Raw genomic sequence first — 27,549 nt, 5'->3', positions numbered from 1 at the left:
CCTGCAAGTAGTGAGATGTGCAAAGGTTAGGCCAGGCTCTCTCCAAAACGCATTTCCGGTTGCTGTAGGGTAGAGGTGGGAACAAGGAGCAAATGTATTCCTTTACCAATGGGACACCTGTCAAAGATTCCCCACGATTTTTTACATCTCATCACCCCCCCAGTTGGGGTTATTGCTGTAAGAGCCAGAAGGCATTGCAAAATAGTGAATGGCAAAGGCGCAGTTATTGGACAGGAAAGGAATTCAGAATTACTCCAGAAACGTTTGGTCAAGTTGGCATTGTTGCATACGCACCAGTTTTTGTACCCTCTTTTTAAGAGAAACATGCAGAGCGATTCACAGTGTGCTGTCTGAAAAGCAGTTAAGATGGGGAGGGATTGCTTACCTTTCAGACTGTGGGCAAAACAGTAAAGCACTTGTGGGAACAAAGTGGGACAGATCTATTCCTGGCCAAAACCCACTGAGACGACCGCACCTTCCACAGATTCACCAGCCTCCCTTCTACTTTCAGATACGACCCAACCTTGCCTCTGTTCTGTTCGGTTTCATAATGGGTTAATTAAGGTATATATATATATATATATATATATATATATATATATATATATATATATATATATACACACCACGGGAGCTGAGCTGAGAACATGGAAACAGAGTCCAGCTCTTCTGCAAGTTAATTAGGATAACTTCATCGAACCTGAGCTTCTGAATAGCTCAGGTCTCTCTCCAAGGCCTTGCAAGAGCTGCTTGCCGAACCTTAGGTCTCACTTACATAGCTGTTTGGGATTAGGTAAACTCTTTAGTTTAAAAAAAAAACAGCAAACTAGCAGAAGATTCCTAGACTAAAATTTACCTGGTGAGGAGAATAAAACAACAGATTGTCAATAGAACATTTGGCATTGGGTGCTGTTTTTAACAGAGGCAGGAAGGAGGTAACGATTGTGAGGCAATGGAGGCCTGAAAAATACCTGAAGAAACTAGAATAGGATAAAATTTCCTCATTTACGAGGGCAGTTTTGGCAATGACAGAAGCTGCCCAAATCATGTATGAAGTGTTATTTGCTGGAGGTTTTCCAGAGAAGGAAAGGCAGGCATTTGGTATATATGTGAATTTTACCCTGTTGTGGGACAGGGTGGAACTGATCCAATGGGGTTATTCCACTCTAGGGTGCTAAATGTCTATGACGCTCTGTGAGAGGAAAGGTGGATATGCATGAAGATAATAATAGCAATAATACTTAGTATTTATATAATATCCCCCCCCCCAAAGTGCTCAAAGCGCTTCACTTACATTCTCTGCATAAAGCTCACAATATGATCCTGCAAAATTGGCCCAGAATTATTATTTCCATTTTACAGATAGGAGAGGGGAAACAACAAGGCTTCATGGCAGAGCCCAGAAGCTCCAAATCACACGCTTGGTCTCTGAAGGTGAATGAATAGATAGATGTGCGTGAAGGGAATTGGGGTGCAAACCTCAGTGGCGGAGCACATGCTTTGAGTGTAGAAGGTGGAAAGCTCTGTCCCTGACCTCTCTAGTTAACATGAACAGGTAGGAAGTGATGGGAAAGACCTTTCTCTGCTGGAGACTCTGGAGAGCTGCTGCCAGTCAGAGCAGGCTAGATGGGGCTAGATGGACAAAACAGTCTGACCTGGTATAAGGCAGATTTCTACATCCTACAAGAATCTCAAGGGTGGAATGTGGCTGTGTAAGAAAAATAGATCCCCTCTTCCCACCCCACCCCCAAGCAATCTACAAAAGGTATGTGCAAAAAATATACAAGTCTATGTATATGTGTACACACACACACACACACGGCAATGCGTAGGTACAGCAGCTGTGTCTCTCTGTGTGTGGCTGTTGAAGTTATCCAGGTATCTCTCATTCACAGCTGAGGTTGCTGCAAAAAGCAGGGTCAGGTATGAAGTGTGGAACTAGTGCTCCTTGGGACTGGTTGGGCGGAAGGCAGGGAGCCCAACAGTAGGTGGCGCCATAGAGCCAATGGCGGGCGGAGCCAACTAATTCTAGTTTTGTCCCCATCCCCCGTCCTTCTCCTGCTGAGTTATACAAAGGGCAACAGTGAGAAGAAAGAGGAGGAAACGGACAGGCAGTGGCTCCTCCTGGACTGGTTGTTAAGCAGGAAGACAGGTGTTGGGGTAGGGGCAGGGCAGGCTGAAGGCAGAATGAGGTGGGTGGGGCAGCTGACCCATGCACCTGAATGGACCAGCCTTCCATTGGGTACAATATTCGTAAAGATAATAATCACATCAGTTTGGCGGCCCCCTGCCATTCCTCCCGCCCCCATCTGTGTTGCTGATGCTGGCAGCATCTACCTGTGTGTGTGTGTGTGTGTGTGACACGTGAGTGGGGGAAAGGTGCTTATTCTTCTTCCTTTTTCTTCTCTTCCTCCTCTTCATCAGGCCCCTCCTCATCCTTCTCGCTATACTGTGACGCCGCATCCATTTTTTCTGGAAGCTGGAAGCAGAAAAAACAGGGGGGTGGGGGTGGATTATTATTTATTATCTGGGCATGTGTGTGTGTGTGTTTGTTTGGTGTCTAGACTTCTGTGCTGAAATCTCTCTAAATCCCTTTGATCAGCAAACAAGGATTCCAGGGGCTTTTCCTTCGCAGAAGCTCCTGTGCTATTAACAACTGCATGGCAGGGAGCACAGCAATGCAATGCAAGCACAATAATGCCGGGAAGAGCAAAATACCTGTTGAATTCTCTCCCCTGAACTGGCTTGGACTTCTTAAAATAAGCAGAAGTCTCTGCTAGGCAGCGAGAAAAAAATTCAGATCCTGCCCTCGACATTGCAAACCAGGAAAAGTTTGTTTAATTAGCTTGATTTGCATGCAGCCGGACTTCCATGTTTATAGTTCCCCCCCCCCCCTGAAAAGGTGCTGGAGCTAAAGCCCATTTTGGAACCGAAAGGATTTCCACTGCATGACTTTAGCTTGCAACACAGAAGTGAATTGGCTGTGTTTAACCAGTGATGAGAGAAATTAACTCTGCACATGCCCAGGGGTTCACTTGACTTCACACGCCCCGCGGCTAAATCCTGACAACGTTCCTGATCCCTGGCTCAAATCAAGTCCTGGCTCAGAGTTACAGGGAGCAACGGAAAGGTAGGTCAACGGGGCTCAAAGATCACCTTCCTTGTGAATAAAGGCTTACACAGCAAACATCTTAGCTTAGAGAAAAAAGAGGGTGGGGAAGGCAGGAAACACAAAAGGTTTGGGAGATCACGTACAGCAGGATTGGGGAGCCTGTGGAATTCTGAATGTTGTTGTGTGCCGGCTCCCATCAGCCACAACCAACATGACCAGGGAGGATGGGAGTTGGAAAGCAACCACATAGAAAGGGTCACAGAGATGCACAGGGATGGAAGAGAGCGAAGAGGAAAAAGTGATTTGCCCCTTCTCAAAAGCAGGTATTCAGGGGCCACCCACTATAATCAAGGCAGGAGGTTCAAGCTAAGGGAAGGACTCCCCCCCCCCCATTCCACGATGCAAAACTGAGCACCAATCGGACTCGCTGGGTTTGTTCACTCAGGCGCACTCACTCCTTGAGGATCACAGGGTGTGAGAACAAGATGTATTAAGAAAAAAATCAAACAAAATTAAAGCTTAGCACTTTCTGTGCCCCTTTACAAACATATCACTTTGAAGGCTCTGCTTTTCATTGGAGCTGCCGTCACCATTAAAGAGAGACCTTCCTTCCTGCCTCACTTTAGTGAAAGCAAACAGCCCCGTTTTATTTTTCCAGGCATGCAGGGAGCGGGGAGGAAGCTGCTTTCTGCAGACATTTGCTGTGGGAAGACTTCCCTTGCACGCAGCGGTCCCTGTGGATGCAGGCTCCTCCTTATCCCCTCAGCTGATGGGAATGGCAGGAAGAAGCATATTGCTAGCCCTATGCTTGGGGCTTCTCAAGGTCCCCCTTGCATTGTGGATTTACTCAGAGGCGGGATTCAAAACCAAAGAGGCCAGCACTAAAAAGGCCCTGCTATGAATCTAGATCTGTCCCTCAGCGCCACAATGGTTCCCTGTTACATACAGACAGAGTAGGCATGAGAATAGAAGCCCACTGCCATTGTGCCTGAAGGAAGACTATCCTGAGCTGCGTGGGCTCAGCTATCATGTCCACATGTTCTTATGCCCCCAGTGACTGTTGGCTTCTCCCAGGACCACTGAACATTCACCAGGAACGTTCTCCTCCTCACCTCTTCCTCGTCCTGGCTGGGCAAGACGGTGTAGCCAGACCCGATGGAGCCCTCCTGGTGATTGGCCAGAGCCTGCAGCTTAAGGGTAGTGGGGTCTGTCTCAAGCTCCTCCCCCCTTCCGTCAATGAGCGCCAACTCTTTCTGGGAGAGGAAATGGACGATGCCGGCACCAAAGGAGTCGCCTACCACGTTGATGGAGGTCCTCATGCGGTCCCTGCAAAGAAGGAGGGAGGAAAACAGGGAGGAGGGGGTTAGAGCAGGCTTCCTCAACCTCGTCCCTCCAGATGTTTTTGGCCTACAGCTCCCAGGATCCCTAGCTAGCAGCACCAGTGGTCAGGGATGATGGGAATTGTAGTCCCAAAACATCTGGAAGGCCAAGGTTGAGGAAGCCTGGGTCAGAGTGACGTGCTCAAGGCCTATCATTGCCTTCGCTTCCCATCCTGCCATTGTCCTTGCTTCCCAACCTATCTGCTTGCATTTGTGGTCGTTACGTTTTGCCATCGCTGGAGCTCTCTGTCCGTTGGACAGCTTTCCAGGAAGAGAAGACCTCTCTTGAAGGAGCTGCTTCGCACATTCACTCTTGCTGCTGGATGACCTCTCTTGGTTGTGTGAATGAGCCACCGGACACCACAGAAAAAAACACATCATGTTGCCTCGCACTACCTTGGGACAGGCCTGTGCCAGGTGCCCTTGCCCCAGGCCTCGGAGGGCTAAGCCAGTCATGGGGTCCACCAGGGGCCTCTCAGGCCTGTCATGCCAAGAACAAGACTCCCACCCCAGGCCTCAGACAAGTTCTGTACAGGCCTGCCTCGAAAACTATGCTTCCTAGTGGATTCAGTGCCACATTCAGATGTGTACATCACTAAATGTTGAGAATTGTACGTAAGGCTAGAAGGATCTGTCAATTTCGGTTTTCACAGTTTCTCCCTTTTCCAATGTTAAATTCAGTTCTCCACATTTCTCCAGCTATTTGAAAATGAAAATTTGAGCGGCATTTTAATGCAAATTTCTCCTAATAAACATGTTTGTAAACTGTTTTAACTAATGTACACATTTTTGCAGGCGTTTTCTCCTAATATAATGCATTTTTTGGTATGTGATCTTTACTGATGGAGTCTTTTTCATGTACTCTTTCCCCTAATGTATGCCTTTTTGTAAACTTTGTTTGGTTGGAGAACTGCATTGCAAAATTCAGGTACTGTAAGTGAAAACTGAGAAGGATGGCTGTTTTTGTTCTCATATTGTTTCAGAAAGTGCAAAGCTCATTTTTTCCCCTTTGCTTTTTCTCTCTTGAGCTTCTATCTCTTGATTTTTCTTTCTTTTTATTTTGGTTCTTCTTTATTCTTTTTCTTTATTGTATTCTGCGTTGAAAATTTTCAATAAAAATATTTACAGCGAAGGGAAAGTGCAAATTTAAAAGACGTGGCTTTAAATCCGAACTGAACTCAACGTTTCCCCTATCCCTACTTGTACATGTTAGGTGGCCCTTAAAAATGTCACTGTGACCACAGCCAATTTGAAAACCTGGCTTACAGCAGGAATGGGAGGAGCTTGTGGCTGTTCAGACGTTTTGGGCGATGACTTCCATCATCTCTGATGCAAGTTAATGGGACTTTGGCAGAAATAGGCAAGGACTGGAAATGAAGCAGTATGACCACCCCATAACTTTTGCAGGTGTGAACGGTATTGAAAGCGGGATTGTGTGTGACCGCCCCAATGGCGTCACGAGCGCAAATCATGATGAATTAGTAATAAAAAGGATGTCTGGTGGGGTGGGCGGTCCTGCAGAATAAACCCACCACAAAGGCACCCTTATTGTTAAAGAATAAACCCACCTGTCTGCAGGGCCCCTATACTTACAGGGCCGCTGGCATGCTTCAGAGCATGAGTCCCATGAGACGCAGCTACCAAGACAATCTTAATTTGCTCAGAACTCTAATTTTGCCTCTATAGGTATAAATTAACACATGCAAATTCCACACATTTTTTCTAAAAAAACAAATAAACAAATTAATGCCTGAGGAGATTAAAAAGGCAATGGATGAGGTTCTTCCTCTTCCCATTTTATTTGCACAACAATCTTGGAAGGTAGGTTAGGCTGAGAGACTGTGAGCGGTTCAAGATCACCCAATGAGAGCATCACAACTGAGTATGGATTATGAACCCTGGTCACCCAGGGTCCTAGTCCAACGCACTAACCGCTATGCTGCACTGTCTCTCAGACGTGTTGTGGGTTTTGACCCTGAAGGGGGACATTGATGTCATGGTTTGACCACACTCCACTACCGCTTTCCCAGACCAAACCCCTGCCTTTGACGTCACTCACAGTAGCCAGTCCACAGCAATGAGGAGGCTGATGTCTTGGGTCGGGAGTCCCACGGCTGTCAGGATTAAAAGCATGGTGACCAGCCCCGCACTGGGTATGCTGGCTGCCCCTACACTAGCCAATGTGGCTGTTAGGCTGTGGGAATAGAAAGGGAGAGAAATGAGATGTTCGTCCACATTTATAGGCCGCAGAGCATCAAAGCAGCTTGCAAAATTTAAAACAAGTAATGGCTCAAGTACGAAAGCCCTGTAGCAAAGAAGCTATACAAATCTTTGCGGGAGGGAATTCCACAACCCCAGTGCCACAACCAAAAAGGCCCTGCGCTGTGCCACTACTTTGTATGTGAAATGGGGTCTCCTCTCCCGCCCTCGGGGTGAGTTACGTCTGACCTGGGCACCAGCTGGCTCATGAGGGGTGTGTGGAAACAACAGGCCTACCGATTCACCTCACCTGACTGTTGCGATCTGTCCGCCATCTAAGTGTATGCTGTTCATCTGTGCAATGAAGATGGCTGCCACAGCCTCGTAGAGAGCGGTGCCGTCCATGTTTATGGTGGCCCCGATGGGCAGCACAAAGCGGGTCACCCGCTTGTCGATTTTCAAGTTCTCCTCAAGGCAGCGGAAAGTGACAGGCAGTGTCCCGGCACTGGTGTGCAAATGAGGCAGCAGGGGTAGCAGGGGTGTAGGGAAAAGGGATTTTAAAAGCTACGTAATTTCTCCAAAACTCTCCTTCCATCTCGTGCATCTGGACACATTGTTTGTACACCCTGTAGCCGACAATCCTAAAGGCCCAATCCATACTTAATTTGAGTAACATGGCTGCTGCTGAGGTTGGCTGCTCCTCTCTCTCCAAAGAAAGGAATTCTATCCTGAGGAATTCCACCCTGAACGCCGCCTGGCAAGGAGAAGAGAAACGGGGGGGGGGGGGGGAGGAAATCCATCTCCCCATCACTACTTGCTGACCTTGAGGCCCATATTTCATTAAATTGGAAATGCTAACTTACGTTCTTGTAATTCTGCTCGTTTAGCTTATGATAGAATTTCTAAGTTGTCTATTGGTACTGTTTTATATGTCTTTTTGTAATCTGTGTATACTATTTTTCTCTGTTCATTTGCATTACTTTGTTCCCTTGCTCTGGGACTGAAAACATTCCATGAGAAATAATAATAATAATAATAATAATAATAATAATAATAATAATAATTTATTATGTATACCCCACCCATCTGGCTGGGTTTCCCCAGCCACTCTGGGCGGCACTCAACAGAATATTAAAAACACGATAAAACATCAAACATGTAAATAAATAAATAAATTAGAAACAACAACACACGCACACACACACAAACCAAAACAAAACAAATATGTTCCATAAACCGCCTGCCAACATACACCCAAGTTCAAAAATTAACAATATGCTAAACTGGTAAGTATTTTTTTAAAAAATAAATACTATTTTATGTAAACCACATAGAGGTTTTTTTATTATTATTAATTATGTGATCTGTAAATATTCCCAAGTGAGCAGATAAATGAAATGTCCACCACCACATAAACAGTGTCTGCTAAAAAGGAAGCCATGCCAGAGCTGCCCATACCTGGAGGCTGTGCCAAGAGCCGTAATCCAGGCCTGGAAGATGCCAGCGTAGAAAAGGAAGGGGTTCTGGCGCGTGATGACGAAGAAGATGAGGGGCAGCACTATAGCACCATGGATGACCAGCCCCACAATGACCGTCACCATGTACATGCCCAGCTGACGGGCCACCATCTCCAGGTCTTTGATACCGGCAATCTTGCCGCAGATGAGGGAAGCGATGCCAAACGGCGAGTACCTGCATTGAGGAAGGGGACGTTCAGAAGACTGCCAGATGCTATCGCAGCAGCTGAATGAGCAGTGCACAGGTAGACTATGGAATTCCCTCCCACAGGAAACAGGTATGGTCATTGTTGTGGATTGGCTTGATACAGAGGAATGGTGGGAGGCACCAGTGGGGGACCCCCCTGAGGGAAAAAGGCTCAGTGTCAGGGGATTAGTGGTGGGACGACCGATGAGTGGTCAGAGGGAGAAGACTGGGATGAGTCGGAAGCTGAAGAAGCAACAGGGTTTAGTGAGCAGGAAGAGTCTGTGGCAGAGGGCAGTCCAGAATCAGAGCAGGGACAGAAGCAGGAGAGGAGGGAAGCCAAGAGGCAGAGATGAGTCAGGCTGGTAAAATCCCATCCAGAGTAGGAAGCCTTGATGGCTAGGCTGGAAAGGTGGGGCCACTTCAACCCCTGGGAATCCTTTGTTGCCTCGCATGTTGCTCCAGTCTGCATTCCCCCCCCCCCCAGCTCTCACCACATGGGGGAGTTGTACATGGAGATGCGGGTGCCCATTTCTACGTCTGGGTGGTGCTCGAATTAATAGGGGGGCAGGAGTCAGAGGGATCCAGGCTTTCCTATCTTTCATGATGGTCCCGTTAGTGGAAGGGCACAGGGGAAGAGGGGGTATTAGTGGTTAGTCTGAGTGTGTTTCAAAAAGGGTCCCCTAATTATCTCCCCATCAGGGGCGTCGCAGGGGGGGGCGGAGGGGGCGGGGGGCCCCCGGGCAGCGCCCCTGCTGGGGGTGACCCATGGGGGGCTGCCCCGCCCACTGGGCTTTTTTTCTACAATTTTTTTTTAAAATTCTTTTTAGGCTATTTTCGGCACTGCCGGGGTGGAGCCGCAGGGGCCGCCAGCGAGTCAGGGTGTCACCCCCCTCGCTGGCCGCTCCTGCGGCTCTGCCCCGGCAGCACCCAAATATCCCCCGCGCCCTCCAGCGGCTTTTCGCGGGCTGCAGGGGCTCCAAAAGCCTGCGCCCGGCACCCCCCGGGGGCGGGGCGTCGCCATGTGTGCGTGCGTCATGACGCACACGCCGCGATGCCCCGCCCCCGGGGATGCCGGGCGGGAGCTTGGGGAGGCTTTTTGGGTGCAAAGAGTCCCGAAGCCGCTGCTGTAGCACAAATGGGGTGCTACAGCAGCGGCTTCAGGACTCTTTGCAGCCCAAAAACGCTCCAAAAGCCCCCGCCCGGCACCCCGCGGGGGTGGGGCGTCGCCGCGCGCGCGCCCCGCCCCCGCCCAGCGCCCCGTGGGCGTCATGGCATCATGACGCGCGCGCCCAGGGCGACGCCCCGCCCCCAGGGGTGCCTCTTGGCTTCCCGCCCCGGGCAGCCAAGGGGCTAGGAACGCCCCTGCTCCCCATTATTTGATCACTTTCTTTAGACGCTTCCAACACCTGCTTTGAAGACTAGAACTTTCTGGGCGCCTGGCACAGCCTGCTCGACTTGTATGTTTGGAAATAAGCAGGTACAAGTGGGACCTACAACTCAACACTTCTTTGTGGAGTTCTCCTCCTTTAGGGTTCCAGCCAGCCATGCCCTTTGCAGGGCACTCCATTCCAGACTAACCCGTCTCCCACGCCCTGGCTGGTTTCCCCTCAAGCCAATCAGATGCTGCTCAGTGTTCTGTGGCCAATGGGCACACTCACTTTTTATTTTAGGAGTCTCCACCCAAGCTTTTTAAAATCTGCTATTACCTCCCTCTTACACTTAAACGATGCCATTTTGGCTACGCAAGGCTCAGCATTCAAATAATGATTTTGCTGTTGCTATCTCTGACGGCAAAAAACAACAGCAATAAACCCACAGGACTGTAGTTCTTGCTTCCATACTTACAAGGAAAGTGGCACTGGTTTTTTGTTTTGTTTTTTAAAGAAATTAATCTCTAGGTTGCATATCTGTATGCGAGCCTCTCTTACCACATGATCATTGAGACCAGCTTCATGATGATCTCGTTGAGGATGTTGAAGAAGTCGGCCATGGGCTTGGCCTGCTCGCCCATCTTCCCCATGCAAATGCCAAAGGCAATGAAGAAGCCAATCAAACCTGCAAGGAAGGGGTGGTGAGGAGAGAAAGAAAGACAGAAAGAGGGAGTCAGAGAGAAGGAGGGAACTCTCGCCAACCCTGTGATCTCTCTCCTCAATACAGGGCGCTGAATGAAGAGTTAAAAAAAAAACACAAACCCAGCTACCTCTCTTCTCTTACCTGCACCCCAGATGCAGGTAGGAGGAGGAGAGGCGTGCTTAATTTATGTTTGTTAAAAATGCTAAATTTCAAAACTGAAATGTTCAAACAATGTTGAGTTTGAAAATTTCTAAACTCAAATCTGAAATGTTGAAATAACATTGAGTTTGAAAAGTGTGTAAAACGTGTAAAGACGAGTCTTAACCAATCACTTTTGAAGGCGAAAAAAAGGATTAAGTATTAATGTGCCAAATTCAATTTCTTCTCCTCTGCTTTTCTACCCCCATTTTATTTATTTGCTTTTGAATTAATGTACTGCCCAATTAACAGTGGGTTTTTTGGTTTAAAAACCACACAATTAAAATGCAAATATCTAAGGCCTTGTCTACACGTGGAGAGGAAGGTGTCCAAATTCCTAGGTGGTAGAATGGGCAGTACCATTTCAGACAGCAGAGGGGGGAGATCACAGTTGCGAATGCTCCCATATTATAAAGAAACAACCTAAAGCAGAAAAGCACTCACAGCAAAGAGAAGGTTGAGACCAAACCTTTATTGCTGATGTCCTGGGTCCACCCCCCTCCTCTTGTTTGTATGGTTTTGGCAGGGAGTTTCCCCCCTGGGGAATAAAATGCCACCCTCTACCTGCAGCCTGCAGTGGCACAGTCCTTAATTCACACCTTAATTCTCAGCCTTCTACCACTCCATTCTGCTGCATGAATAGCATTCATGACGGAGGACATTCTAAAAGCATGCACATATAGTTTTAAAATCTAAAAATGATTCCACGTGGCGTGGCTATGACTGCGTGAGTTGTTTGTCCACAGCACCCTCCATATTTGCTCCCGGCCTCTCTGCCGAGCTCTTCCAGTTTTGCTCTTGACCAAAGGCTCACCCAAAACGTTCATTCCAGCCTTGAACTCCAGCTGCTTCTGGGTCACGGTGCTGGGACCCACGTTGACCTCCGTGATGGTGGTGTTGAGCACCGACCCGCTGGCGTGGACGATCTGACTCACGTTTTCCTTACGGACCACAACCGGGGGCACAGGGACCTTCGTCGAGACGGTTTGGATCTGTGTGAGAAAGAGGCGGCATGGTAGGTGGAGAGGGCGGCTTTGGAAGCAACCAACCACTGCCAAACCACTGCCCCAGCCCCTGCCGGCCTTTGCCTCCCTGACACGACACATATATGGATTCCCTACGTGCGTTACCTGCTGGAAACAGGCTTGGACCAGGTTTTCTGGGAACAGGTTCCTGATCAAGTCCAGAAAAGCGTCCAAACTGGAGACTTCCTCGTTCCTGGTCACCACCGTGGGAGATTTCTTGAGTTTTGGGTTGCCAGGGTGAATGGACAAGACCAGAATGACGCCCAATATGGCTGCCAGCACAGTGGTGGACATGTAATAAACCATGGCGCGAGTGCCCATGCGCCCGCTGGATTTGGCATCGAGGCTGGCCAGACCTGCCCACAAAACACATCACAAGAGATTACAGGGTCAAGGGATGAAGAGAGGCCACCCCGCCTAAGCCCATCCTCCATGGAAGTTCGTGAGGTGGACAGACCAAACAGAGAGTCACAAAGAAAATAATAGCTGGAAGGAGAGGAGGTAGTTGCAGAATCGTGTCCCAGGGAGTGGAACCAGCTTCCTCCTGCCGCTCATGATGAGCCATACACTGGGATAGCCAAAGGTAAAGGACCCCTGATAGTTAAGTCCAGTCAAATTTGATTATGGGGTGTGATACTCATCTCTGCTTTCAGGCCAAAGGAGCCGGTGTTTGTCCGCAGACAGCTTTCCAGGTCATGTGGCCAGCATGACTAAACTGCTTCTGGCGCACGGAACACCGTGATGAGTGCCAGAGCGCATGGAAATGCTGTTTGCACTGAGATAATGAGCATATAATACAAGAACAGATCTGTATCTAATGTAGAACAAATTGGGGGTTCTAACACAAAACTCCAGTATTGGCAAGGAGAGGTGTACAAAGACCTGGTCAAGGAGAGAGCCAGCGTGGTGTTTACAATGTCAGATTAGGACCTGGGAGACAAGTGTTTGAATTCCCACTCGGCCATGAAGCTCACTGAGAAACCTTGGGCCAGTCACCGCCTGACACCTTAAGCTAGCTCACATGTAGAGCCCCTTCACACACCAGTCAAATGCACAGATCAGCTGGCATGTTCACTGCATGTGTTGGCAGTGATTGGGGGGCTGGTCTCCCACAACTAGGGATGGGGGAGAAGTTTAATTCAGTTCACATTTCAAAGACGTATATTTCTGAAATAATAAGCAAATCAAAACACAGGTGTCCTACAAAATTCACACTTAGCAATGCGGTTCTCCAACCGGTATCTACAAAAATTCATATATAGGGCAGAGTGTGTGTATAAAAATGAACATATTAGTGATAGTGGTGGGAAATTGCAGTCAGACAATGCTATTTAGTGCACAAAGGGGTTAGGAATAGAGAGTTCTGTTCCTAGACTCAGCTAGGTCATGCCCCCTCACCTCCATGAGTGTGATGGCCTGGGACTCGGGCTGGGACTCAGAACCAGAGGAGTCTCAGTCTGCACCGGATCCTCTGCCTCAGACATCATCTGAACCAAGTCTGGGGCCTGAGCCTGTCCTGGCTCCAGATGTGGAGATTACCTCTTTGCCTTCAGCTGGGCCACAACTTACAGCTGTTCCACTACCAGTTTGGTCAGGGGAGGCTGAGGTGGCCCCTGAATCTAGTAACCCACCAGCTTCTCCTGAGCTGCAGAGACTCAGGTCTGAGAGAAGCAGAGACCTGAATACTCACAGGAGGAGTGCTTGCCTTCGGGTGAAACAGGGAGGTGAGTCACCGGGGGATTGGTACCAGCCGTTGCCCCAACAAAGATAAAAGGCTGTCGGACCCCGCCACAGGTTGCAGGAGCAACGTTGTTGTATGCCAGATCCTGCCTGGGAATCCTTTACATGTCCTTGCCTGGTTTCCTGCCCCATGTCCTGCCTTGGCTCTGTCAAACTGACTCCTCGCTGAACTTTCAGATTCTGAACCGGACCTGGACCTCATTTCTCGGATTACCCCTGGGCCCAGCACAATGATGGAGGAAGTGAAGCAGCTTCTCTTCCTTTCACTCTCTCCATTCCAGTTAACTGACAAAGGAAGATGTGTCTAAGCCAACTGCAAACTTAGAACACATATTTTAAGCTTTCTGTATTTTCTACCCAAGAGTGTTCTGCCTGTGTTCACCTTCCTGCTACTTGGATAAATACATGACTCTGACCTTTGGAACATTTTGTAAGTAAAACATTTTAAACTTACTTAACAGTGTGTGCTCTGATCCTTGCAAGAGGAGTAGAAAACGGGTGAAGTGCTGTTTGCAACTAAACAGGATAAAAGGGTCTAACAACCTATATTCCTAATGCTATACTGCTGCTTGACTTTTGTGAGCTTAAACTCTGCTCCTGGGGGCTCTTGCCCGCTGGAGAGTGACTTTATCCATGTGTTTTGAATCTGGGCACCAAGCCGATTCTTTTGTTATTTAAGTCACACAGGGACTGATATTTTCCTCCCACAAATATAACATACAAACATGCATTAAATTAGGGGGAATTGCTTGCAAAAATATGTTTGCTAGTCAAAACTGCTTATAAAAATGTGTGTGTTAGGATAAATTTGCTCTAAGTTCCTGATGATTTTTCATTATTGCAGAACCGTGGAGAACTCAGTTTAAGACTGGGAAAAGGAGCAACTGAGAGAAATGAAATTGACCGATCCTTCCATCCTTTCCCACAACCCTCTCTTACATTCTTGCAAGGCATGGGGGATGGGGCCCTCTTATGAACTGACCTTGGATGTCACACACACACACACAACCCGGTTTCACAATTTGTTCCTTGTTTCAATCTCTTTCAGCGAAGACCCAGTCTCTTGGAAGGCTAGCTAAGCTAAACAGAGGCTAGCGCCCCACTCCTGAGGTTTGGGATCTGGGGCGATTTCTCCCACCTCCCCCCCCTCACCTGAAATAAGACTGGATATCACAAGAGGCAAGATCAGCATTTTCAACATGCGCATAAGGATGTCCCCGGGAAAAGAAATCAGCATGATCAGGTCGCTGTCGAGAGGTGGGAGCAACCTCAGGAGACTTCCAAACAGAGATCCCAAAATCACTCCTGAAACGAAGAGGAAAAAGACAATGCTCAGGGGTCCCTTTACCTTTACCTTTTTATGCTCAGTGGTCATGGAATGCTGACTGAGTGTTGGGTGTGGGGAGTGACAACTGGGTGGGGTGGGGTGTAGAAATGAGTGTCTGGGTTCCTTAGTGGCCACTTGCCACCTGCTAACATTGGCACATTGAGCTGCCGTTAAATGCACAGGACAGAAAGCGGTCCGTTCAGTTTGCAAAACTATCTGAAACTGGCTTGCGATTGTAGTGCGCAGATACTCCCCCCCACGCATCTGCTGCTCTAGATGCTGTGTGGGTGTGCTAAATTCAAGCATTCAGGGCAGGATCATGATACCGATTTCTTAAACCGTTTGGTGAAAACAGGATCTTTTCATGGGATCTGTTCACAGAGCCAGTGTCCTACTTGGAGTAAAGCCAGGCTACAGGGGTTCACGCCCCCGAATCCTCGCTGGGAAAAGATCCAGGATAAAAATTGCTGGATACTGCCAGGGCAAAATCAGGACAGGAAGTCAGCATGGAGGGAAGGAAGGGCAACAAATCCAACCCTCTCCTGATCCTACTTACTATATCCAGGGCTGCAGAGACCCCCCCTTATTAAACTTACTGGAGGTCTTTTCATTGTTGTTGTTGCATTGAAACCCACAGGTTCTCTTGCCCAATGAAACGATGTTCAAAACGAACTGTATAAATCAGAGAAACTGGTCCAGAGCTCCAGTTACAGGTAGGTAGCCGTGTTGGTCTGCCATAGTCAAAACAAAATAAAATAAAAAAATTCATTCCAGTAGCACCTTAGAGACCAACTAAGTTTTGTTCTTGGTATGAGCTTTCGTGTGCATGCACACTTCTTCAGTGGTATCTGAAGAATGGTATCTGAAGAAGTGTGCATGCACACGAAAGCTCATACCAAGAACAAACTTAGTTGGTCTCTAAGGTGCTACTGGAAGGAATTTATTTTATTTTATTTTGTTTTGGTCCAGAGCTGTAGGTTTTATTTTGAACTACGTCTAGAGGTTTGGCAAGGGTGCGTGGAAAATTATTTTAGCCACAGGTAGGAAAGGTGAGGGGCAACAGAGAAATCCAAATGGGGAAGGTGTATTATGAATACACAATGCAAAAGCATTTTGTTCCAGACATTTTTGGCATTTCCCACAAACGTTTTTCAACAGTGCTGAGAGCTAGGAACTTGCTCAAATGGCAACAGCAACAGAAGCCGAGATTATAAAGGGTCTGCATTTTGAACAAGATATCGGACATGGTGTGGCATTATGCATATGCAGGTATCCTGGGGGGAAATATGAATAAAACCAGTGTGTACAATTGTCAGAATCAAGTGATATAAGGCTTCAGCCTCGTGTGTAAACCCATTTATGAGGCTTGGAGCAGCAAATGTTTTATTGTGTTATCAGTCCAGCAGGGCTGGTCATGAGAAACAGAGCTGGAAATGAAGAACCCCAGCACAGCTGTCAAGCACCTTCCTTTTGTTATTGAGATTGCAGATTGCTCTCAACAGCTTCAGAGGGCAAGACTCATGCCTGAGCCCCCTTCATGTGGGGGAAAAACCTCTCCTTTGACTCCTCTAAATACCACCTCAGTCAGATGACCTAATCTGCGTGTATCAGTTTCTCCAGTTTCCAATCTTAAATTCGGCTCTCCAGATTTCCACATCAGTTTTTTACTTTCTACCCCCCCCTCAAAAAAAAGTCCTGATGACAATATCAGCATTTTTCTTTTTTGTATTAGCATACCTAATACACACATTTTTGCCAAAAAAAACCAGAAAACAATTTCCCCCCAATATGATCCATTTTTGCACACTTTACCTGCACTGCAATATTTGGAGAAGGCGACAGTAACTCAAAACGAGACCTCCCTCTCTTTCACACACACACACCGCTAACCCCGCTCACATTTTGCTCTGTTGGCACAAAGCTCTCTGTTCCCTTTTCCTCAGCGCATGAGATGCTGGTGTCCTCTGGACCCTTTTGCCCTCTCCTTCAAGCTGATTAGGAGCTGGCAGTGGACGCAGGGTGGGTGGGGCGGGGGCCTTGGGTGAAGCTACAGGGATTAGACCCTGTTTAATTTTCTTTCTCCAGGGCAATGACGTAAAAGAAACAATGAGAGACTAATGAAATCCTGGCCTTTTACCCTGTGCTACGAGACTGGATGGCTAGATGGAGCGTGTGCGTTTTTTTCTGTTTGAATCTGTATGGCGATTTGAGAGAAAGACAAGTTAACCGTACAGATGATATTGGTCACGTGTGATGTATAGTTGAATTGTGGAATCCCCTCCCATCAGAGGCAGCAATGGCTGCCCACTTTGGGGTGGCTTCGGAAGAGGATTAGACAAATTCGTGGAGGACCAACCTAGCCGTGGCTACTAGCTGCGATGGCCATAGTCTCCCTCCACTGTCAGAAGCAGTGAAGCCTCTGAATACCAACCAGTTGGTGAAGATCACAGGTGAGCAGAGTGCTGCTGTGCTCATGTTCTGCTTGGGCATTTGGTTGGCCACTGTGAGAAGAGTGTGCTGCACATGACAGGCCATTGGCCTGATCCAGCAGGGCTCCCCTTATGTGCTTATGTGTTCATGAAGATGTCAAGGAAGGAAGGAAGGAAGGAAGGAAGGAAGGAAGGAAGGAAGGAAGGAAGGAAGGAAGGAAGGAACCAGAAAGAGAATAACTGTGCAGCTGATAATGTTGATCTTCTCTTCCTTTTTCAAAGCATTGTTCCATCATTGTTTTTCATAGATCTGGACTGCAATTGATTGATTATATTCCATAGAACCATAGAATCCTAGAGTTGGAAGGGGACAATGAGGATCATCTGTCCACCCCCCTGCAATGCAGGAATATGCACCTGTCCCATACAGGGATCGAACCTGCAACCTTGGCGTCATCAGCACCATGCTCTAACCAACTGAGCTATTATGTTGTCTGTATTGTTTTATATTGTTAGCTGTCCTGTGTTCATTTGTGAGGAAGGGCAGGGAATGCATCCAGTGGAGGAAATAAACCAGTCATTAAGCTACTGTTTAAAGGTACGCAAGCTTGTGTGTTTGCAGCTAACGAAGAACAGACAAAGAGATCTGTGGGTGCTTGCGTACTGCTGCACTCCACAGAACTTGAACTTGATAGCAATACACGCAGAGAGAGTATCTCAGATAGTGCACACTTTGAAAGCTTCCCTCCTTGCTTTATTGGTCCTATTCATATATAAATCCCACACCCTTTTCCTCCTCCACGTCTAAGAAACAGGTCGTTTTTCTTTAGCTACTCTGCCCTCTGCCTATCCCTGAAGAGGTCATCTAAGGCCAAGAAGCCAGCCATGCTGCAGGGCGATGAAAAGGTGTGTGTACGGCTGCAAGATATGGCAGGTTGCCCAGAGGTGGGAGATTAGATGAGGGGTGATGGAAAGTTACAACCCAGATGGGTCTTTCTAAAAAGAAAAAAAAAAAAAAAGTAGCCTCATTGATGGACAGCTTGCTTTATTTATTTATTTATTTATTTATTTATTTATTTATTGGTGGCTAGTGGGTCAGAGAGATTATTCTAGAACAGGGGTGGCCAACTCCCAAGAGACTGCGATCTACTCACAGAGTTAAAAACTGGCAGTGACCTACCCCATTTTTGGGGCTTCAGGTCAAAGTTGTTGAGCTTATTTTAGGAAGGAGGAAGGCCCATTTTAGGGGGGTTTGGGTCAAAGTTGTTTAGTTTTTTCAGGGAGGAGGTGAGATGTTGAGCTTTTTTTAGGGGAGCCACAGTTGTTCAGCATCTTTGTGGGGAGCCAATGATCTACCGGTGATCTACCGCAGACGTCCAGTGATCTACTGGTAGATCACGATCTACCTGTTGGACGTGCCTGTTATAGAACAACCACAAAGTCTTTCTGGAACCATTCATTCCCCCCCACCCCAAAAAGACTTTTTGCAATAAGGAAAATAATGAGTGTAGGGTAACATTTGCTCAATGTAATGTTGACTGAAAGTTTATCCTCATTGGTTTGCACAAAGTTTTCAGGGACTTCAGATGACAGCTACTTATTGAGCATCCCTTCTGATTTGCTTCTGGGAATGTTGTACGACATTGTTCTCCACACCTAAGGTTCAGCCCAGACTGGTGTTTCCTTGTGGATACAGCCTGCCACATGTTCTTAACACAAGAATACTACATCAGCGGTGGGTTTATTCTGCTTTAATTTATTCCGTGATGCTTCTCCAAGGCTACCGCGTTATTGCTATCTGGAGGGGCTAAAAATAAAGCAGGATGTTTGTGGTATAAAAAAAGTTGCAGGATTTCAGCAGGAAGTTATGGACTGGAAATGCAGCGGTGTGACCTCTCTAAACCAGGGGTCAGCAAACTTTTTCAGCAGGGGGCAGGTCCACTGTCCCTCAGACCTTGGGGGGGGGGGCCGGACTATATTTTGGAAAAAAAAATAATGAATGAATTCCTATGCCCCACAAATAATCCAGAGATGCATTTTAAATAAAAGCACACATTCTACTCCTGTAAAAACATGCTGATTCCCGGACCGTCCGCGGGCCGCATTTAGAAGGCGATTGGGCCGCATCCGGCCCCCGGGCCTTAGTTTGGGGACCCCTGCTCTAAACCTTTTGCAGGTGCGAAAGGTATTGAAAGCGGGATTGTGAGTGACTGCTGCGATAGCATCCTGAGCACAAATCACAAAAAGGACATCTCTGGAGGGACCCTAAACTAATTGCAGTGGCTCAAGTGCCTTGCAGATCAGATGTGCTGCGTACGTAACAAGACAAGGGATCAGCTCACAACCTGCAACACAGGATGGGAGACAGCTCCGAGTGGGGTTGTTTCTGTTCGCAGAGAAGAAGGAGACAATTAAGAAGCAATCGGATGGCTATCTTCCAGTACTCGAAAGGCTACCACATAGGAAGATGGTGCAGGACATTTGTTTTCTGTAGCTCTAGTTAGGGTGAGCCTTTGAACCAAGAGGTTCTAATTATAAGAGAAAGGATTTTAACTGAAGCTGAAGAAGAACTTCAGGATGATACAAGCTGTTTGACAGAGGAACCGGATGCCTTGGAAGACAGTGGGTTCTCTTTCTTTACATGTTCTGAAGCAAATGCTACAGTAGGCTACTTGCAACAGCCAGGGATGTTGAGCTAATGACCGTCAAAGGCCCTTCCAACTACAATAATCTATGGACTCAGCTACATTAGTCAAGAAACAGCGTTTTGAATGCGTTATAAACATGCAACACCAGATGGTGCCAGAGAGCAAAACAAATTTCTAAGCAATTTTCCTTAGTGTTTTTTCCTCTTTTGTTATAATGATTTAATTTTTGACTTATTTAAAGTGTCCCCCCCCCATGTGTAGATCCAACCTACGAGGATGCCCTAGAGCAGTGGGGCAAGTTGATGGGTCAAATGAGGACAGAGGCTAGCAAGAAGTCATACCCTCCTCCATCATGTAAACACCATAGTGGCAGAATTCCAGATATGGGAGAGAGAAGGCAGAGTGCCAAAACTTAAGCATGTGGGGGCACAAACACAGACACACATGCATGTGTATACACACACACACACACACACACACACACACAAACCCCTACCTGTTTTGGAAACTGCCCCTTCTTATGGGGACATCTGGTTTTGAAGAAAATGGCTACAATTAGAAAGGTTGTTTTAACCTGATGGGCCAGCTGGCAGATAGTTTAGGCCAGATTTCACTCACAGCCCGTCAGTTCCTGACCACTCCTTTGCTGATCTGCCTATCTCACTACTACTATTTGTCATTCGCAGACTGTGCTAGATGCTGCACAGAACCTAGAACAGATGTCACCCCTGCCTAGAAGGACTTAAAGGAAGGTGGAAGTTACTTCAGGCATGAAGAACCGCAGAGAGACAGAAAGGGGTAAACAGAGACCAAGGAGGTTGTTCCCAGATGGAGGCTGTGCGTCATCTTACCAATTACAGTGGTACCTCGGGTTAAGAACTTAATTCGTTCTGGAGGTCCGTTCTGAACCTGAAACTGTTCTTAACCTGAAGCACCACTTTAGCTAATGGGACCTCCCGCTGCCCCGCCAGAGCACGATTTCTGTTCTTATCCTGAAGCAAAGTTCTTAACCTGAAGCGTTATTTCTGGGTTAGCGGAGTCTGTAACCTGAAGCGTAGGTAACCTGAGGTACCACTGTAACAGCTTGGGACTAGTTTACTTGAGGGATTGAGCTTGCACTTTCACAAGTGCCAAAAAATCTGCATTCCGTACCTATGATAAAGCAATCTCTAAGTGTGTAGCACCTGCAGTTTTACAGTTTTAGCACCAGCAAGTCCATCCCAACACGTAAGTCCATTGTCTATAGTTGCTTTCAAATTCTGTTGATTGTTATCTGTATTTTATGGATAACTATCCTCTTTTATGTGCACTGCTTAGAGACTGAATGATTTAAAAAAAAATAAGTGGTTCATAAGTCATCTTAGATAGAGAGATAAATCTTACCAACGATGGTGAGGGTCAGCAGCAGGTTTCGCATCAGCCACCCACAGTATTTATCCAGGCAAGGTTTTGGGAACTCTTCCAAGCTGATGTGAGGCCCATCCACCATGGGGACCTCCACATGGTTAGTCATTTCCGGGGCAACCCCTAAAGCCCCTTGTTTTGTCTCAAGAGGAGAGGGGGGAGAGGGGAGAAAACAAAAAGTTAATTTGGATGGAAACTTCAGAACAGAGAGGGGCTGGGGTGTAGGCCAATCTGGAGGGCATCCCCTTTGACCCAGACAACAACAACAATAACAACAAAAATTAATAGATGAACCAGATAGATTAATCAATTAGCAAAGACTTTTAATTTACTAAAAATGTGCCCCTGTTTAATTAGGCAGCATATTTTTTATTTTAAAAATGCCTTATTTTTTAAATATGATTACTTAACAATAACAGCAGGCCTCCTCCTTTTTCTCACAGGTAGGAGGGAAAGCCTCTACAAGAGAAGAGCATACGTAGGAATGGTTCCATATTCCCATCCTACTGAAAGCAGGCCCATTGAAGTCAATGGGAATACTTGAAGTATATTGGGAATCTAGATTTGACCTGTTATCTGAAAACAAAGGTTGTTTTTTTTGCTTCAGAAGTATTTCCACTCCCCCCCCAAATATACAAATGCATGTGAATTTAATTGACTGGATCAATCTAATTAAATATAAGATTAACTGAGATTTATTTAATCAGGTGAGAGAGAAATACCAATAACAACAATAACAATGGAGTTTCTCCTATGTGGCGCATTTCAAGATTTCAAAACACTTCACAAACATTGGCTCAGGCAATGAATTGGGTTTGCTGCTGGCAGCCCTGGAACCAAATACGGCCTCTTGAGAGTGCCAGCTAGTCCATCAGTTGCCAACTTGACTTCTTTTCTTCGCCCATTGCCAGAAATAGACTTCTAAGGAACGAGAATGAGGGAGGTGCTCAGGGTAAGTTCTGGCATCACTTTCCCTAGAAAAATAGCACTGGTTGTCCCCTTAAGTCAACGTGACCTCCCGATTCCCCTCTCTCTTCCCTGGTGACTAGGAGAAACCTAGCCTGAGGCCTGCTCGTGAGCTGTACGGAATGACACAACCAACAACTTTGAGGAGCCTGACTCAATAGCAAAGCTCAGCAGGCAGCCTACTTGGCAGGAATATGGTCCTATAAGGGGATAAATTTGGTGCGACTGCCCACCACCACTTCCTCAATACACCCTCCCTTAAAGGACCTCTTTTCGTTCTCCGTCCAAATGGAATAAATGCTGAGATAATACTGGTGAGTTGGCAAGAAAGGTCTTCCTTGAGACTGCCCTGACTTTGATTGCGGGACAATCCTTCTGCTTGAGCAAGGGGTCAAGAAGAACATTTGGCACCGTCTAGCTGGGAAGCGAAGAACCAGCCGGGAATGGGACAGACAATCTGGGCCCCGACTGATGAGCCTTCCTGCCGTTAATCAGCTAGGGGATAATCAAATGGGCGTATTGGATTTTGGTCACGGCATCCGACCAGATCACGAAACTCCGTCCCCGTTAAGCGAGTGGGCGTGATCCGCTCTGCAGATTTAAACTGGCTTAACGGTTTTATTGCTTCCTGTGTGAGTCACTGATACAGGCACCCTAGGACCAGCCATTCCTTCTTCTCAAGTAGTTCTCTCGGCAGCCCCCCAATCACATTTCCTGTTATAGTCACAATAATTTCTGGAACACAATCTCACGGCAACAAATAAGGCGAAGGTGTCGGAACAGGTTTGATGTGTCACCCATGGAAAACAGGGCACAAAACAACACAGGTCAGCAACTAAGCACAGATGCAATGCCAGCTGATCCAAGCCTAGAAGGGTTACGAACAGTATAAGCAGTGACAGAGGAAGCTTCTCAGGCACATGGGGCGGTGCGAACCATCCATAGGGGCTAGGGACGGGGGGTGCCACACAGCGCCCATAGCGGGTAGGGATAGGGTGGAGCTAGAGCTGGTGGCACACGTCCCAGGGGGGTGCACCGGCAGCGGGGAGTGTCCCATGGCGCTGCCCATTGCGATGTCACCCCTGTCAGGGATGACACCTAGAGCGAGTCGCCCCCCACCCCCACTTGCTCCGCCTCTGAGTGTAATATGTCTTATACTGAGTCAGACCATTGGTCCGTCAAGTTTAGTACGGTCTACACTGACTGGCAGAGGCTTTCCAGGATTCGGGGCATGGTTCTCTCTCAGCCCTACCTGGAAATGCCAGGGGTGCTACCTGGGACCTTCAGCTGGTGCTGTAAAACTGAGCTACAGTCCTCGTGGTCCAGGAAAATTAGAGTTGGTCTAATCCAATGCAGCACTGCTTATGATTTTTTTGTGTTCCATGAATCCCCATGTCAATCGTTAAGGCAGATTTTGGGGGTTCAGAAACATACAGGTTGCTTCCATGGTAGCCGCCAGTTCTGTGCAAATGGACCTACAGGACTGTCAGAAGGTCAGAGTGTGGCTCCAAATGAAAAGGCAACCTGGGCTTTGCAGGACACTCAAGCGGAAGCGTCTGCCGTCAGCTGCCTCCCTGCCTGGCCATGTTGCGTGCTCTGGGCAGAATCAGAACAGTTCTGCTTTTGGGAAGAAGGGAAACTTCTAGAGACCCGGAAGGCGGGGCCGAAATGACAGTGCTAGGAATTCACATCAACAGGAGTTTAACAAGGCACCCTACAAAGGCAAAACAACAGGAAATAGGGCAGCGGTCAGGGATAGGTATCAAAAAAATAGGGGCCTCCTTCCTTCTGGAGGTTTCCTGGACCCCTTTCTAGTGATAAGAGGCTTGTCAGACCAGGTGAGAGGGAGCTGTGTCTCGAAGCACATTTTGGACATACAGGAAGTGTCAAAACAAACAAAATCAAATTCCCTCTTCCTTTCATCCGATAAAAATTGCTCTATGCAGAGGGAACTTCCTTTCGTTGACTCGTGTGTTTCCCAGGAAGCTGTGGTTTTCTGTCTCTCCTACAACTCCTAGGATTCTTGGGGGGGGGGTGGTGCTGTGACCGTTCACATAGGATGAAGCCAGTTGTAAATTTGTAATGGTGAGCAGATCAACAAACCCAGTAGCGTAAAGAACATTTGCAGAGGAGAAACGTATCCCTGCCCTGCATGACAAGCAATGCCATCTGTGCAAAGATATAGACACAGGCTCCAATCTAGCGCCAGCTTTACACGAGTGACTCTGAGTTGCGGGAGTATATCTGTGTTAAAGATGAATCCGGCCAGTTCGGTGGGGATGGAGTGAGCACTGGGACATGGATGCAAATTATTAAAGGAAGGATTGGCATATCACACAATGCAAGGAGATGGTGCAGACCGAGAATTATGGGTCCAAACTCTAGGGAGGAATCTGTCAATTAAGTTTTCTATTTCTCTTTTTTTCCAATCTGAAATTCAGTTCTCCACATTTCCGCATCAGCCTGACTTTTTTTTTTTATAAAAAAAACACCCAACAACTCTGCATGAAAACCCACAAGCATTTTAGTGTGAATTACTCCTAATATATGCATTTTTAATGCAATTTTGACTAATATACAAATATTTGCAAAACAAGTTCCCCTCACATCATGCATGTTTGTGTGTTAATTTCACAAGTATATGTATCTATATGCATCCTACAATACTGGAGAACTGCATTGCAAAATTCAGAGAAGTGCAAATTTCAAAGGCTGGCTAAGTTTCAGTTTGTATACTGTTTCAGAAAGTGTGAATGAGGTAGGTTTCCTTAAATAAATGCGAAGTGAATCAAATTTATCCCCTATCACTAGCCCACACATACATTTTCTCCTTTTGCATTTTGCTCGAAATTCTCCTCTCCCCTTTCTCCTATTGACCAGCAGCTGGCTCCCAAACGTCGAATCTCCTAATCCATATTAACTTGCAGGATTTGGAACCTCCGGGTGGTTCAACGATTTCAGTCATGAGAATAAATATAGAAAAGGGACACATGCAAAAATTCATCCTTCTCCTCTTAATTAAGTCACAGATTCCTTTCCAACGAGGGGGCAGTGAAACTATTTTAAATGTTTTTTTGTGTTTTTTTTAAGGATGCAATCATGTTTAGATTAAACCAAGAAAAGACAAGGATTCTGCATTTCTACTGAGCAAGCCAATGCAGGATCAGAGGCAAAACCTCATAGAGGTGGAACCCATTCCCCAACACACATACACACACAACTTTTCTGGCAAAACTTGGCAAATTTTGGGTTGGAAGGAGAAAGCAGATGCAACAATATTTTGCTTTTTAAACATTTTGTTGGAAGCTGCCCAGAGTGGCTGGGGAAACCCAGCCAGATGGGCAGGGTAATAATAATAATAATAATAATAATAATAATAATAATAATAATAATATCGTCATCATCTTTGATTGATGCAAGTGTATGCAAGAGTTTGTGTCTCACAGGATTCTTCCTCAGGCAGCCCTGATGAAGACAAAGTGTCCCGTGGAACTCAAAAGCTTGCACCATCCTACAGCACCATGCAATAAAAAGATACAATTTCACCTGTTTTCTCACTCCTATATTTTGGGATCACCATACTACCGAAGCACTTACAAAAGCATTAACCCCTTAAATGGAAAAAAGCTCTATGTCTTCCCATGTTCATACAGAGTACATACAGAAATGTACTCATCTTTCAGTAGCCAGTACTCGATTAGACTCCGCACTCTCCAGAGAGAAAGAAAAGGCCAACATTTTTTTTGCCCCCACCCTGTCATTTCTCAGAGACCCTCCATTTCTAAAGTTGTACAAGGGTTGCCATTTTTTTTTTTAGCTTCTCCTGCTCCTGTGCCTTTAACATCCAGAAAGTAAGTAAGTGAAGCTTTCTCTTTATGCCTGTGTTCAACACAGCAGCAGGACCTGCTTAGGAAGACAGCAGTTCTACATTGGAAGCATTGTTATTTAGAATTTAACACACACAAATTCTCCACTGCCACCTCAGAAATGCTGGATTATACCCCCCCCCTCAAAGACTACCCATTTTCCAACTCTCTTCTGGGATGGGTTTATCACAAAACAGAGGGCAGCTCCCTCTAGAGGGGAAATCTCCCCATGACCTTGTGTCCAATCTTCTTCCCCCCCCCTTGTCCAAAAGAGCCCTTGAAGAGGCCGGGCAATATCTGCCCCTAATCTCTGCCTCCCTGCACCCCTTCTTGTCCCCTGCCCCCCACCATTTCCCCTCGCTGCCTTGCTCCTTACCCCACGTAGGGAGGGGGGGACGGTGCGTCTCGGCGGGAGGCGAAGGGGGATCTGAAGACGGCGGGCGGCAAAGGGGGAGACTCCGGTGGCTTAGTGCCCCCGTCACTCGACGACGTCAAAGAACAAGTGGGGTCAGGCAAAGGGGGGGGGAGTAAAGAAAGATTACGAACAGAAAAAGGAGCAGAGCTATGTAAAGGACAGGAAAAATGGACATGAGGATAATACCCCTAACTGGGGGCTGAGCAGATAGCACTGTTTAATCAGCGGCCTTTAAAAAGAAAGGGGGGGAGCAGGGAGAGTCATCAGAGGTGGCAGGTTGGGGTGGGCACCCACAACGAAGAATTTATTTTATGAAATACAGACTTGGTCCTACTGCAGTTTCGCAGGCAATGTTGTTGTTGTTTTTTTGAGGGGGGGGGGAATCTGTTAGCAAATGCCATCTGTCCCACAGAGAGAGATTTTGTGTCACTCAAACCACTGACGTTTTGCTGTCTTAACTCACCTCGAACCGCTTGCCGCATCAGTAACTTGATTTCGTTTTTAAAACATAGGTATTGTTGCCTCCTTGAAGACAGATCATTGCTTGTAATAGGACAGAGAATTTTGGGCCGGCCCCACTTGTTAATAGAAGTTAAACTGATGGGGGGGGGGCGGCTTCAGAGTTACGCAGTACCCCAGACAGAATGGAAAAGTCACTGATTTTCAGAGAGAGGGAGAGAATAGGGCGGAACTGTTTTACTAACAGTACTACACAGGTAAACGCAGAACATATTTTTAATGCTTATGAAGGCTCTGCAAAGAGACTTTCTCCAAGGAATAACCCCATATTCCCAGATTTCTTTCTTCTTCTTCTTTTCAAAGGGGAGAGTTTAGAGCATTTATAAAACCTAAGATATAAGGCAAAACATTTATATCTTTAGAGCATTTATAAAACCTAAGATATAAGGAGAGCCAGTGTGGTGTGGTTAAGAGCGGTAGACTCGTAATCTGGGGAATCGGGTTCGCGTCCCTGCTCCTCCACATGCAACTACTGGGTGGCCTTGGGCTAGTCACACTTCTTGAAATCTCTCAGCCCCACTCACCTCACAGAGTGTTGGTTGTGC

The 27,549-nt window shown here is 46.9% G+C and overlaps 1 protein-coding gene across 1 annotated transcript; it reads right to left on the bottom strand.

The window, feature by feature from the left end:
* Positions 1-2,346: 2,346 nt before the first annotated feature.
* On the bottom strand, positions 2,347-21,347 carry LOC117059149 (excitatory amino acid transporter 2-like). The gene is made up of 10 exons (XM_033170695.1): positions 21,218-21,347; positions 14,583-14,735; positions 11,796-12,046; positions 11,480-11,657; positions 10,323-10,449; positions 8,149-8,382; positions 7,001-7,195; positions 6,551-6,685; positions 4,225-4,438; positions 2,347-2,479 (listed from the first exon to the last, which is right to left on the bottom strand). The coding sequence occupies exons 1-10, from the start codon at positions 21,345-21,347 to the stop codon at positions 2,384-2,386; spliced, it is 1,713 nt and encodes a 570-aa protein (XP_033026586.1). The 3' UTR covers positions 2,347-2,383.
* Between the last annotated feature and the right edge of the window lie 6,202 nt (positions 21,348-27,549).

The sequence above is a fragment of the Lacerta agilis genome, chromosome 14 (genome assembly GCF_009819535.1).
Source record: "Lacerta agilis isolate rLacAgi1 chromosome 14, rLacAgi1.pri, whole genome shotgun sequence".
NCBI lineage: Eukaryota > Metazoa > Chordata > Lepidosauria > Squamata > Lacertidae > Lacerta > Lacerta agilis.
The sequence above is the reverse complement of the archived record's forward strand: the minus strand, read 5'-3'. Positions and strand labels throughout refer to the sequence as shown.